The following is a 15,374-nucleotide window of genomic DNA, read 5'->3' on the forward strand; positions in this document are numbered from 1 at the left end:
TGTACCAGTGGGAATTTACCGTGGCCAATTAATCTACCAACTTGCTCAGCTTTAGGTTTGCATTGCTATTTTTTCAAAATGGTCAAAAGTAGAGCTCTAGTCTATTGTTGCTCCTACTTTGATTGTCCTTGGACAGCAGTGTGCATACGCAGCAGAGATAGCTCAGAGAGAACCAGAGGAAAACTGTCTTCAAATTGTTGACTAGAATTTGTATAATACAAATAAATAGTAAGATTAAACGAGAACTTACCAGTTCGAAGTTTGATAATTATTTTATGAGGAGTACGTTGAGGGAATACGTGAAGAACCCCGCCAGGACGCATGCGTGTCATTCTTCAAAGCAGCGGTGTGAAATCACAGATAACTGTAATGACTTAAACATAGTAAGATTAGAGAAGAAATACCAGTTGAGTATATGATCATGGGTGGGAGCGGAGGGCACGTGTTCCCTCAACGTACTCCTCATAAAATAATGATCAAACTTCGAACTGGTAAGTTCTCGTTTAATCTTACTATTTTACTTCGGAGTCACGTGAGTGACTACGTGAAGATTTCAAAGCTCTGTGATTTCATGCCGTGGAAACGAGTCCATGCATCACATCTGCCTTAATGACTGTAGGAGGAATTGTGTCAACATATTTTAGACATGAATCCGACATTGAAATCCATGAATTGATTAACACAAATTATAGCCCCTATTTATGGGGTAATTAAATTACAGAACTTAAATTGTTTCTGCAAATGTTCCAGGTTTAATGACTGGTTTATGATAAAATAGTTGGAATGTTTTTCCCCTGACCATCCTGCTGCCTTGAGGATTTGGTCCATTGGTACATCCAACTGCATAGCTGCCGATGTAGCTGCAGCCCTGGTGGAATGAGATTTAAAATATTAATATCCACCCCAGCCTGTGTTAGAACCTGTTTCAGCCATCTTGAGATGGTCTGGACCGACACTTTTTTGTGTGGTTGCTTATGGCTGACTAAAAGTGCCTTCTCATTGCCTCTGATGATTTTCGTTTTGTCCATATATAACGACAAATGTTTTACTATACAGAGACGATCATCTTTTTTTTTTTTTAGTATGTTTTATTGCGGGTCCGGCATGGACTTACCATCACCCCTGGAGGGGAGCTTCGACCGCCGGCCCTGCAGTCTACGGTGCTTCTGGCTGCGGCGGGGACTTAAATCTTGACCGCCGGTCTGTGGCCTACAACAACTTAAAGCCGCGGTCTCCGGTGAGGAAGAGCCGATCCTGGACTGACTCTGGACTCTGGTCCTGACCACGGGGGGGAAATGGAGGAGGACTGGCCAAATTTTGTGCCTTCCACCACAGTGATGAATGCTGTGGTGGATGTTTGTGTTACAGTTTTATTGTGGTTGTGTGTTCTTTATTATTGTATCGCTGCAGACAACCCAAATTTCCACCAGCCTGGCTGTGTGGCAATAAATTATATCTAATATCTAATCTATCTAATCTGTTAGGTAAGACCTAAATTCGATAATGAGGCCCACTGATCCCTGTCTGTTCTGTTTCACTAATTCATAAATATGAAACGTAATGTTTTCAGATGAAGAAGTCATGTTGTCCAGTCTTAATTTATGTAATGACTGTACCCTTTGTGCCGTGACCAATGCCATTAGCATGACTGTTTTTAATGTCAGTCTATGTAGGGACAGAGCTGTTGCTGGAGACCAATTCCTGAGCATCTTCAGGACAATACTCACATCCCATATTTGGGAGTACCTGGTTCTTGGGGGATTGGTATTAAAAATTCCCCTCCTAAGTTTTGTTACCAGTGGGTGAGTTCCAACAGAGTGACGCTCTGTTCCTTGCCATAGATAAGTTGATAAGGCACTTCTGGCGCAGTTGATGGCACTATAACTGAGCCCCTCATCATAATGGAGGCCTGCCAGGTATTCCAGAACAGACGGGATGTTCATATCTCTGTAGGTGATGCTGTTTTTGTTACAATACATCTCCCACTTCCTGATATAGACCAGATACTGTTTTTTGGTGGATTGTCTTTGGGCCGCCGAAATCATGTTCACTGTTCGGTCCGTCAGTCCCAGCTGTAGTAGAGGAATTTTTAAACTACTCTACAAATTAATAAATTCAAATAGTTATGGCATGGGTGGCTATCCCTTGTTACGGGATGAACCAACAAGTCTGGTCTATTTGGGATGGTGATACATGGTTCTAATACCATGTTCATTATCACTGGGAACCATGGTTGAGTAGGCCAATCGGGTACTACCAAAATACCAGACGCAGAGTCCTGCTGTATTTTCCTCAATACCCGAATGATGAGGCAGAAAGGAGGGAATGCATAAATAGACAATTTCCCCCAATGCAGCGAAAATGCATCTGTCGCCGCTGCCCCAGGGTCTGGTTCCCATGAAACATAATTTGATAACTGGTGATTAAGCCTGGATGTGAATAGATCGATATCTGGTGTTCCATATCGTGCTGTAATATCAGCAAATACTTTTTTATTCAACATCCATTCAGTGTTTTCATTAAATTTGCATGACCTGGTGTCTGCCACTAAATTTAGTTTACCTGGTAGGTGAGTAGCTGACATCCAAATATCTCTCTGGATACACCACTGCCAAATTGTATTAGCCAGATTGTCACATGATGTCAATTTGTTTCCACCGATGTGGTTGATATATGCTACCACGGTGGTATTGTCAATCTGTAGTCTAACATGCTGGTGATATGACCCAGTACAATATGACTTTAGGCCATAGAATGCACCCAACATTTCCAGGTAGTTTATGCCCAGTGTGAGTAATAATGATGCCTCCTGAGCAGTCCATCTACCTCCACAGCTGGAGATGGAATTGGTGGCACCCCAACCAAGTGCACTGGCATCAGTTTGTAGCACCATTGAAGGGTTGCTGATAATGATTGGATTGAAACAAAGCCAAATGTTATCTATCCACCATTTTAGTTCCATTATAGCTTTGATTGGTAGCTTCATTGGTCTGTCAAAATGACCAGCATTGATTTTGAGTGCTTGTATTTTTGCTCTCTGTAAATTTTGGTAATGTAAAGGTCCAAATTGTGTGGCTGGAAAGGCAGCCACCATTTTGCCAATTACTTTTGCTACCAATCTGATGGATGGTTTACTGATGTCAATGAGGTTATTGCAAGCCTCTATTAAGTCTATAGCCTTTCCCTTTGGCAAAGTCACCGACATGTGAACTGAGTCAATGGTGAACCCCAAATAGTCCATTGTAGTGGAAGGCGTTAATTTAGATTTAACTGGATGGATAATAAACCCCAGTTTTTCAAATAACTGTTTTGTGGCTATTACAGTTTGTTTGGCCAATTCCAAAGTTTTGCCCACAATAAGTATGTCATCTAGATATGCCATGACCATGTGTTTTCGTTTCTGTAGAAACGCTAGGGCTGGTTTCAAAATTTTAGTGAACAGCCTGGGGACTGATGTTAAACCATTTGGCAGCGCTCTATACTGCCACGCTGTCCCATCCAGTTGAATTTTAAGAAACATCTGTGGTCACCTCGTATAGGCACTGAATAGTAAGCATCTTTTAAATCGATGCTAGCCATGAAGTAACCTTTGGAAATCAATTGTTTAGCAGTAACAAAGGTTTCCATTTTAAAATGAATATATTGTACAAATGTATTCAATTTGGTCAGATCTATGATGATGCGACAACCACCATCTTTTTTGTTTTTGGTAATATATTGGACACGAATTCTAGCGGTTCGTGTTGGGATTTTTCAATTACACCTTTTGCGTAAAGCCGCTCCAGTTCAGCCTGCGCTTCTGATTTCTCTTTACCAGAAAGTACGAACATTCGGTTCGGTATATGTTGAACTGGAGGGCTGTACTTGTGTATAAATTCTATTGTATATCCCTGGATACTGCTTAAAATATAAGTATGGGTAGTTAACATGTTCCATGCATCCAGAAAGGAGTGTAATCTCCCCCCAACCTCCATGCTCCCTGTATTTTGTAGGGAACCAGACCCACCTCCCTCCATAGTTACCAGTGGCAGGTTTACTTCTTTTTGTAAATCCTTCGTTGATGTTGAGGTGGTGGTGTCTGGATTTGTGGTTTGGTCAATGTTGGAGGTTCGCGTATCTTCCAAGAAGGCCGGCCTGGGCCATGGCCTAAAAAAGACTCATGTTTGGTGTACCGGACCTTCGAGCTTTCACCAGTCGGTCTTGTTCTACTGGTGGGTGCGTAAGGGTGCTGTCTATGGCTGTGTGTTGCAAAGCAGTGCCAGTGCATCCTGTTGGCCCTGCGACATGTCCTTCTCATCCACTGTGCGGGTGAAAGCTGTTATCCCCGCTGTTTAGGAGTTTCCATATACAATTATTTACTACAGGAAACATTCCGGGATATACAGTTACCCGGTGTCAGGTGTCCTCCAGGTTTTGGCCAGTCTGGTCTGGCTGTATGAAGTTGGACACCATGTCCAGTAGATTTTCACGTTCCCGCACCCCCTGCACACTTGATTTCTGTTCTGCAAACCCCTCTTCAGGATCAGCCCAGAACTGACCCCCAGTACTCCCCTCTGACAAGGGAGAAGCACTGTGCAGCCCTACAAGAGGTGCTGCTGTGGGTTTTACATAGAGCCCACAGTGACTCGACTCCATCTCCCGGAGCCTGTCACGTTGGAGCAAATGCTCCACACACCGCTCCATCCGGCTCCAGCGCTCACGGTCGCTGGCCGCCCGCGGCTGCTCAAAGTCGGACTCATCTGAGTCCACGACTTTGATGGTTTTTTGTCTTGCCTTACCGCCCAGCCGTGGAGTGGATCTGGCCGGTGCGGAGGCGACATCGGGCACAGCTGATCCCATTATAGGTGATTCAAGTGCCGCTGGCCGCTGCTAGCCCATCAGCTTTGTCGGAGCCCGTTGGTTTCTCCACCTGTAATCAGCATGGGAAAACACAAAAAGACCGCAGCTCTTACCTGCAGGTCCTGGTTTAAATTGTCGCTACGGGGGAACGTCGTTCCACCCCGCCTCCTGCCGTTTTCGACTTGTCAAAAGTCGACGGCCCCATCTGAATAGTCTCCCGCCCGGCCGTGGTGTTCTGGCCGGCGCGGGACCAAACGTCGGCACAGCTGATCCCTTACGGGGCTTGTGCCTTCAGCTGCTGCTGGCTCCCGCAACTTCGCGGTCCTGCCCAGCCAGCTTCACTCACAGCACTTGTGGACACTATTTTGTCCAGCTTCCCCCCCTGTGTAAAAACAGCGCGGGGACAAAAACTACCGCAGAGTAAATCACTTACCTGCAGGTCGCGGTTTCAAACTTACCGCTGCGGGGGAACGCTCCACCCCGCCTGTCGTTTCGCAAGCGTGAAAGCGATATGACACGCATGCGTCCTGGCGGGGTTCTTCACGTAGTCACTCACGTGACTCCGAAGTAAAATAATAAACTAATACTAATATCTAAAACCATACCATCATAATATCACTGAATGTCCGGGCCCAGTCACATTAATGCAATGTGTATAATAAACAAATCATAACATCCACAACCTTTTCCCACACAGAAGACAGTGGCTGCCAGAGGAGGTAGTTGAGGCAGGTACTATAACACCATTTCAAAGACATTTGGCCAGGTGGATGGATAGGAAACGTTTAGAGGGATATGGGCTAAACATGGGCAGGTGGGACTAGTGTAAATGAAGTATCTTGGGCATGTCTCCATTGATTCTTACCAATTTCTACAAATGCACCACAGGAAGCATTGCATTGGGATGCATCTCAGTTTGATTAGGCAACTGAGAAATTGCAGAGCATTGTAGATGCAGCCTAGTCCATCACCCTTCCCCCGCCTCCATCGACTCCATCTACACAACACACTATCCCCCAAAGGCCAACATAATCAAGGACCACACATACCATGAGATTCCCTCACCTTTCCTCTCCATTCGGGCAAATGGATTCAAGAATAGCTTCCTCCCCATTGTTACCAGACTCTTGAACAAATCTCCCATAAGCTAAGGATATATTCCTGATTTCCCAATCTACCTCGTTGTGGTCTTTTATAAAACCTTCATTTTCTCTGTAGATATTCTGCACTCTGTTTTCTTTCTCCTTTTTGCACTGGTTTGATTGTACTTCTGTTTGATATGATTTGCCTGTATAGCTTGCATCTCGGTACATAGGACATAGTTGTATGGTGCAGCTAAGGGGCCTTTTGCCCACTATGTCCCTGCTGACCTTTTTGCCCATCTACACTACTCCAAGTGACTATAATTAACCAACACCAATGTAGCATATCTGATTCCAATCCCGTAATAGTGGAGTTAACCATTCTCAAGTAATTATTGCCCAAGATGGTGTGTAATAATGTCATAGAGTCATAAAGTCAGTGGAAACAGGCCCAGCGGCCCAACTTGCCCACATCAACCAACATGTCCTATCTACACTAGTCCCACCTGCCTGCGTTTGGCCCATATCCCTCTAACCCTATCCTATCCATGTACTTGTCTAAATGTTTCAAGATATTGGGAATGCCAATCCATTATCGTCTTCATCTTTATAATTTAGATATATAGCGTGGAAACAGGCCCTTCATCCGATTGAGACCAAGCCGACCATCAGTCACCTGATCATACTATTTCTATGTTATCCCACTTTTGCATCCCTATTATTTAGGGGCAATTTTACAGAGGCCAATTAACCTACAAACCCACATGACTTTGGGATGTGGGAGGAAACTAGAGTGCCTGGAGGAAACCCACGCGGTCACAGGGAAAACATGCAAACTCCAAACAGCAAGTCCCCGAGGTCAGGATCGCATCTGGGTCTCTGGTGCTGTGAGGCAGTAGTTCTACCAGCTGTGCCACTGCGCCACTCCTAATTCACCAAATTATATGCACACTAAGATCATCAGAGAAATTTAGGACTTTTCACCACCTGTAAATATTCCCCTCATGACGTGATGTTCCTTATGTCAGCCAATTTTCTGCACAGAAAATTAACTGTAAGAAGTAAGAAGTTTAATAAATGTTGGAGATAAAATAATCATGTCTCCTTTCTGATTTCTGTTGTTTATATCTGTAGTTATTCAGTTATTATCCTCTTTCATTTTCTGTATCTAACTTGCGATGGCTTAAAAGATTCCGATTGTTACTTCCTGGTTCAGGCTCTCAGTCACTTCTTGAGAATTCTGATTGGCTGAGAAGATCCACAGCATCATTCCTTTGGTAACACATCCCACTGTGGTGCAGCAGTAGAGCTGCTGCCTCACAGCGCCAGAGACCCAAGTTCCATCCTGACATTGCGTGCTGTCTGTGTGGAGTTTGCATGTTCTCCCTGTGGCCATGTGGGATTTTTCTGGGTGTTCTGGTTTCATCCAAAGACGTGTGTCTTTGTAGATAAATTGGCCTCTGTAAATTAACCTGAATGTGGATGAGATGGTGGGATAACAGACAACTAGTGGGTAATGGTCGGCATGGACTCGGTGGGCCGAATGGCCTGTCTCTGTGCTCTAAACTACACTAAATCACAAATACCTTGTAGCTTCATGTACAGTTGGCCTGATAAGAACTTCCTGTACAGAAACCCATCACAAATTCTGGACCCAAAACAATTGTTCATTGCTGCTTCCAAAATCCAGCATTTTTAGGCAATTTAATGATTGCTTTTTGCTGTTTCACCTTTACAATTTCACCTTCCTTTCCCGTAAGAAAATTAACACAAGAGGAATTGACCTTTCCTGAGTTGGAAGTTTTCTCAACAGATATTAACTTGTCACACAATATAATTTAATTTTTTCTGTAGATATATTACATATTTGTCACTATTCAGAACAATTGAATTGGGTTATTGACTTTTGGTGCATGGTTTCATTGTAATAATAATAATAATAAATTTAATTTTTATAGCGCTTTTCTAAGACTCAAAGGCAGGCTCTAAATATACGATACCCTCAATCATGTGGTGTTGTAAATTGTGGCACCCGTACACACCCATGTTGGACAAATATGGCACTTCATTCTAAAATTGATTGCATCATTAACAACTGCAATGCTAACAAAACAGTGAAACTTTGTGTTATTAAAGATCAGAAATATGGATCTATGAAGAAAAGCAGATCACCTGCGAATGACTCTTGTTGGTCTCGGAAGGGGCTAAGCTGACTTTTCTTTCATCCTTTTATCCAGGAGTCTGAGCCAGTGAGTTCTTCCCCTGATAGGATGTTCAAAGTGGTATTTATTGGAAACTCCGGGGTTGGGAAGAGCTCGTTCATTCATCGTTTCTGCTATGATCGATTTATCCCTGAAACTAGTGCCACAATTGGTAAATATGAAACTTCTAACTGCACTTTAATTATTAAAAAAACGTTTTTTCTTTCCAGCTGAATGTTTTTCTTGTAAGTTGTCATACGTCACCAAGGTTAACAAATGTCTCAAATGAGATTGCTGCATAATGGAAGTGGCTCTTACAGATGAGATACGAACCATGGCCATATCTATCTTCTCAGTCCGATGTAACATATACCATAGCATGCTTTGAAGAACACCAGGCATGTTGCCCTGTGTCCTAGCCTCAAACCATACCTAAGAATACCTGCGCAGTTAGTTAATTGCTATATACAAACTTCTTGACTTGGTTTGTGCAGTGGAAGGAACTACGTGTTTGTGACCTAGTTGTGTGCAAATTAACTGCTACATTCCCATCCTACAGCATGGACTACATTAAAAATGGTAACTTATGGTTTGCACACAAAAATGCTGGAGAAACTCAGCGGGTGCAGCAGCATCTGGAGCCTGGACTCTGGCTCCAGATGCTGCTGCACCCGCTGAGTTTCTCCAGCATTTTTGTGTACCTTCGATTTTCCAGCATCTGCAGTTCCTTCTTGGACAACTTATGGTTTGCATTGGGATGGCCTGAGGTAACAAAGTGGCATTTCAGTTTCAGTAAAGCTTTCTTTTCTTGTGGAAAATATTGACACTTGCTGGAATTCGGCTTATTGCCTCTGGAGGGAATATACAACATTTTATTGTGTGCTTTTCTTTAATAAATTGGTGTTTCGCCAAACCGGTTTTGTAGAAACACAGTGAAAGCTGGAACAGTTGTCCTTAAGCACATTCTTGGAACCTAAATCATGCCACGTGATCATGCTTAAGGATTGAATCACCTTTGGGAACTTCACTTCCATGGGAACTCAGTATCTAGACCAACCCATTAAGTTCTGGCTTGCAATTAGTGAATGATAAAACGATAGTGACATTTGTGTCTGTCTATACCAGTTGTACAAAAAACAGATCTCCCTTCTTTCCTCCTAGGAGATAGTGATCGACTGCTCACTGGTGGATAGGAAAGGTTTAGAGGGATAGGGGCCAAACGTGGGCAAATAGGACTAGCTTAGGTGGGCATCTTGGTCGGCATGGAGTAGTTGGGCTGAAGGGCCTGTTTCCCTGCTCTATGACTATGTATCTATGATACATGATAAAACAAACTATGTCTCTTTGCAAATTTGCAAACAGCCATGTGCAGTGGGACATAAACAAAATCCCCCCCTGTCCCACCAACTAGATATCCTTGCTGTTCATGTTGCATTGTTCTCAAATCTCCAGAGATTAACTAATTGCTAGAGAACTGCTGAGAGGAATTTGGAAGAAAAATTATAGGGCTCATAAAAAATAAAATCTTTGAATTCTCTTGCTTCTTGTTTACCAGTTATAACAATATTGAGCATGGGCCAAGATTGTTTGACATTTAGAAATGATCTCATTGTTGGGTGAAGGTGGTGCCTAATGCCCCTGTCCCACTTAGGAAACCTGAACGGAAACCTCAGGAGACTTTGCCCCCCACCCAAGGTTTCCGTGCGGTTCCCGGAGGTTCCCGGATGTTCCCGGAGGTTTTTGTCAGTCTCCCTAATGGTCGAAAATGGTTTCTGCTTCTTCTATGTTCCAGCGGTTATTTCAAAAAATTCAAAACCGGCCGCGACTAAAAATAGGTTGCCGTATTAAAAATCGGTAATTTTTTAGTTCAAGCCGGTTGCGATGCTAGTTGAAGGTGGTTTCCGGAGGTTGCAGGTAGTGGAAGGTAAGACCTTTTTTTCACCCAGTTTTATTCCACCAGGGAGGTCTTACCTTCCACTACCTGCAACCTCCAGCAACCACCTTCAACTAGCATCGCAACCGGCTTCGACTAAAAAATTACCAATTTTTAAAACAGCAACCTATTTTTAGTCACGGCCGGTTTTGAATTTTTTGAAATAATTGCCGGAACATAGAAGAACCATTGTGGGAACAATGTAAGGACAAATGTTCCAGCTTTCACTGTGTTTCTACAAAACCGGTTTGGCGAAACACTGCTCTCACCCCAACCATGGACTGTTTACCCTTCTACCATCCGGGAGGCGCTACAGGTCTCTCCGTTGCCGAACCAGCAGGTCCAGGAACAGCTTCTTCCCGGCGGCTGTCACTCTACTCAACAACGTACCTCGGTGACTGCCAATCACCCCCCCACCCCCCGGACACTTATTATCACTTATTATTATTTATTCAAATCATTTGCTATGTCGCTCTTCCAGGGAGATGCTAAATGCATTTCGTTGTCTCTGTACTGTACACTGACAATGACAATTAAAATTGAATCTGAATCTGAAACGGAAACCACTTTCAACCATTAGGGAGACTGACAAAAACCTCCGGGAACCGCACGGAAACCTTGGGTGGGGCGCAAAGTCTCCAGATGTTTCCGGTCAGCTTTCCTAAGTGGGACAGGGGCATTAAGAAGGGAAACAAACTAAATAAATCTACCCTTGGAATATTGGCCAACCAGTGTTGGAACTGTGAAGCTGGGACAGTTAGAGGTTCAAAGGTTGATTTATTGTCACATACACCTAAATGTAGTGAAATTCCTTTTGCCAATGCAGCACATAAAAAAGAATACAAACATAACAATAATAAATAGCTTTAACATAAAAACATCCCCCCACAATGGTTCCCATTATGGGGGAAGGCACAGAGAGGAAGTTATGTGATATATTTCCTGGAATGTGTGCAGCGAGGACTGGGAATCCTAACCTGTGCCTTGTGGAGTAATTTCCAAGTGAGCTGTTACTTTGGAATTCAACTGGCATCCAGCAAGTCCAACCAGTCTAGAATCACATTAATATAACAAGGTTAATTTCTGCCTGTCACAACAGTAAATGTCTGTGACGTTCAGAAAACAAACTGTGTGTGGCTACTTGTTGGATGCCATGAAACCTGATCAACAAGTTGTACAGGTGCTTTGACAATGGAATCACTGGAGATGATCTTAACTTGACGTTAACACTCCCTTCTCCACCTGGAGGCCTGAGGTTGAGAGGTGAGCAGGTTATCTCTTGTGGAATTAAAATGTGTGTGGCAATTTAAGGGGTGGCGCAGCGGCGCAGCGATAGAATTGTTTCTTTACGGCGTCTGAGACTCGGGTTCTATCCTGACTACGGGTGCTGTCTATATGGAGTTTGTATGTTCTCCCTGTGATCACATGGGTTTTCTCCGGGTGCTTTGGTTTCCTACCACATCCCAAAGATGTCCAGGTTCGTAGCTAAATTGACCTGTAAATTGTCCCTTGTGGGTAGAATAGTGCTTATGTATGGGGTGATTGCTGGTCAGTGCGGACTTGGTGGGCCGAAGGGCCTTATTCCACTCTATCTCTAAAGTCTAAAGTCTAATGTCTATTGACATTCCCAAAGAATCTGGCGGATGAAGCTTAATGTGGAGAGATGGTGGTGAGAGGCCACATTGACGAAATGGCCCACAAGCAAAATACTGTAGATGCTGGAAAGCCGGAATTAAATACGGAAATGCAGGAGATATTCACTTGGTTAGGCAACATCTGCTGAGAGAGACATGGACCTAATGTTTAAGGTTCACGATTGTTCACCATGGTGTAAGTATCCTTATTGTAAAGGGAGTGCTGGAAATGTAGGGATGCTTGTACATATATAAATCCTTAAAACAAGCAGACACGAGGGTGGCTATTAAGGCAAAAGTGGAACAGTGCGCAGCTGGTAGAGATGCTGGCTCACAACGCCAGAGCCCCGAGTTCGATCCTGACCTTAGGTGTTTGTATGGAGTTTGCACGTTCTCCCTGTGACTGCGTGGGGTTCCTCCAGGTGCTCATAGTTCCTCTCTCATCCCAAAGACGTGTCGGGGGTATAGGCTAATTTGCCCTCTGTAAATTACCCCTAGTGTGTTGGGAGTGGATGAGAAAGTATGATAACATAGAACTAGTGTGAAGGGTGATGAATGGTTGATGTGGACTCGGTGGAGCTATTTCCGTGCTGCATCTTTCTAACAGCTCAATCAATCATTAAGAGGTTGCCTGTTAAAGCAGATGGGAACTTGGGAGTTATAATTAGGGAGATGGAGTACAACAAATTATTTTACCTCTGTACCTCACTGGAGTTTTACTTCCAGTGCTGACCACCTAATTTTAGAATGGATTTAAAGGTCCTAGAGAGGATATCATACACTAACAGTATCTACACACTAGGGATAATTTTTTATTTTTTTTACCTAAGCAAATTAACCTACAAATCTGTTTGTCTTTCGAGTTTGGGAGGAAACCTGAGTACACTGAGAAAACCCACGTGGTCACAGGGAGAACGTGCAAACACCATACAGACAGCACATGTAGTCAGGAACGAACCCTGGTCTCTGTAACTTGTTGCAGCAACTATTTGCAAGATTGGGTCCAGGGATTAGGAACTTCAAGTACGAGGGTAGATGGGCGAAGCTTGGACATGCTAGGCAAGTAATGACAGGAATGCAGGGCAGTGGTGGAGTTGTGTGTTGGGGTTTGAGGCAGTGATGGAGATAGTTGGAATAAAACATAACGAGAAGCGGGTTGACGGAGGTACAAAGGATCATGATATCTCGATAAAGTTAATAGAGTGATGTTGTTCACTTCAGGATGTTGTTCAACGGGGCAACAGGCACAGATTTTATATTTTGGGTAAAAGATACAAGTGCAACTTTTTCACTTAGATTTGTTAGGAACTGGAAACCATTGGCTGTTGATGTGGTGAAAGTGGATTCAATTTGTGCCTTTCAAAAGACAATTGGGTTGGTACTTGAGAGAGCAGGTAATCTATAGGTAACAAAAAGGAACTGCAGATGCTGATTAATACCAAAGATTGACACAAAATGCTGGAGTAACTCAGTGGGTCAAGCAGCATCTCTGGAGAGAATGTATAGATGAAGTTTCGGGCAGGGATCCTTTTTTCAGACTGAATGTAGTGGAGTGAGTGGAGGGGGGTAGGGGCAGGGAGGAAGAAACTGGAAGTGAGCAAAATGCAGGATAAATCAGGGCCGGCAACAGATGACCTCAGGCAAGGAGGTTCCCCAATACGCCGATTGCCAGCTAGCGACTCTGTGATCACAAGAGGGACACGTCGTAGCAAACCGTCGAGCTGCTTAAATGACTTTTAGTGGAGGAAGGAGGGGAAAGGGGGAGGGAGGTATATGTATAAGTGAAATTTAGAAGTATAATTTAGAAGGTAATTTGTAGGGCTGTAGGTAAAGGGTGGGGGCAATTGTACTGATGAGATTAGTCTATAAGGAACTGGCATAAATGCAGTGGGCCAAATGTCCTCCGGTACTGTAATAGTTTTATAAAAATGATACATTTTTCTTAAAAAGGAAAATTTCCTTTGTCCTTGTTACTATTTATTCTCCTAATAACATGATATATTAACTATCATTTATCATTTTAGCTGTTTATGGGACCTTGCAAGGGACATGTTTGCCAGTGTGGGCTAGTTGGGCCGAAGGTCCTGTTTCCACGCTGTAAAACCATGACTCAGTTTAGTTGTTTAGCTAAACCGAGATTAGATTTGGGTGACTAAAAAAAAACCTATCTATTGAAATGCACACTTAAATGTAAGTGCTTCAATCTGTATTCTCTCAGTGGTACATTTGATGCAACTGTTTATTGTTCTCCTCTCCATCTGGTGGGGTTTAAATGAAATGAGCTGCAGATAATGTGATTTCTCTCTAATCGCTGGGGGATTAGAAACTGCTGTTTCTGCATCCTTTTCACTTTATTTTCTCTCTCTCTCTGTCTTGTGACAGGCATTGATTTCCAAGTGAAGAGTTTGGTTGTGGACAATAACCGAGTGGCCCTCCAGCTCTGGGACACCGCTGGCCAGGAAAGGTGATTGTCCTCACACCCACCCCATCCTCATTGTTGAGGGGGAAGGTATCTCTTATCACTATCAGCTCTAGGATTGAACGTGGTTGATTTTTAATAGACATTAAACCTGAGGTGTCGGGAGTTGTGGGAGACAAGTCTATTGGAACGGAAAGACGGCAGCTCTAGATTATTCCTCCGTATTTGTCGATTTATCATAGGCTATGTTATGAGATACAGCATGGAAACAGGACCTTTGGCCTACAGGTCCACGTCGACCACCGATCACCCATCCACACTTGTTTTATGTTATCTCATTTTCCCATCCACCCCTTCATACCAGGGGCAAGTTACAGAGGCCAATTAACCGACAACCACACACAGCTTTGGGATGTGGGAGGAAACTGGAGCACCCAGAGGAAACCCATGTAGTTACAGGGAGTACGTGCAAACTCCATACAGGCAGCACCTGAGGTCAGGCTTGAGCCTGGGTCTCTGGCTCTGTGAGGCAGCAACTCTACCAGCTGTGCCACTGTTACCACATTTCTATCTTGTAGAATTATTGTTTCAATAATTGCGCCAATCTCTCCCCCTCTCCCCGTATCACTGCACATATATGTGTGTGCTGGTCCCAACCGATATCAATGTGGAAAATCAATTTATATAAATGTGTCTGCAGTGCGAATGAGACTCCATTAGTTTCTTTATTATTGAGCAGTTGTTAATTTACTGGACCTAAGGGCCAGAGATGTGAGTTGAAATCTTGCAGTGTCAGCTATGCAAATTAGATAGATTTCACTAATTACCTTGAAATTCTTTTTAGAAAAAGCCAATCCAATCTCAATAAAGTTGACTAAAAACCAGATACATTATTGTAAAAACACAGCTGATTATTTTTATAGTGGCCAGACAGGGGTGCAATGGTAGAGTTGCTGCCTCACAGTGCCAGGGACCCAGTTTTGATCCTGACTACAGGTGCTGTCAGTATGGAGTTTGGATATTCTTCCTGTCACCACATGGGTTTTCTCTGGATGCTCCTGCTCCCCCTCACATCCCAAAGACGTACAGGTTTGTAGGTTAATAGGCTTCTGTAAATTGTCCCCAGTGTGTAGGATAGAACTAGTGATCGCTGGTCGGCGAGGACTCGGTGGGCCAAAGGGCCTGTTTCCATGCTGTATCTCTGAACTAAATTAACTAAATAATCTGGGATTCTTTTTAAGTAAGTAAGTAAGTAAGTTTATTGGC

At 43.5% G+C, this 15,374-nt stretch overlaps 1 protein-coding gene across 1 annotated transcript in view; it reads left to right on the top strand.

Annotated features, from left to right (window-relative positions):
- LOC116984793 (EF-hand calcium-binding domain-containing protein 4A-like) overlaps window positions 1-15,374 on the top strand; it is a 123,938-nt gene that overhangs the window by 95,917 nt on the left and 12,647 nt on the right. The window contains exons 13-14 of the mRNA XM_033039171.1: window positions 8,159-8,294; window positions 14,072-14,153. Coding sequence (XP_032895062.1) covers window positions 8,159-8,294; window positions 14,072-14,153 — 218 coding nt within the window. The remainder of the gene's footprint in view (window positions 1-8,158; window positions 8,295-14,071; window positions 14,154-15,374) is intronic.

Source organism: Amblyraja radiata, chromosome 20 (genome assembly GCF_010909765.2).
Source record: "Amblyraja radiata isolate CabotCenter1 chromosome 20, sAmbRad1.1.pri, whole genome shotgun sequence".
Lineage (NCBI taxonomy): Eukaryota > Metazoa > Chordata > Chondrichthyes > Rajiformes > Rajidae > Amblyraja > Amblyraja radiata.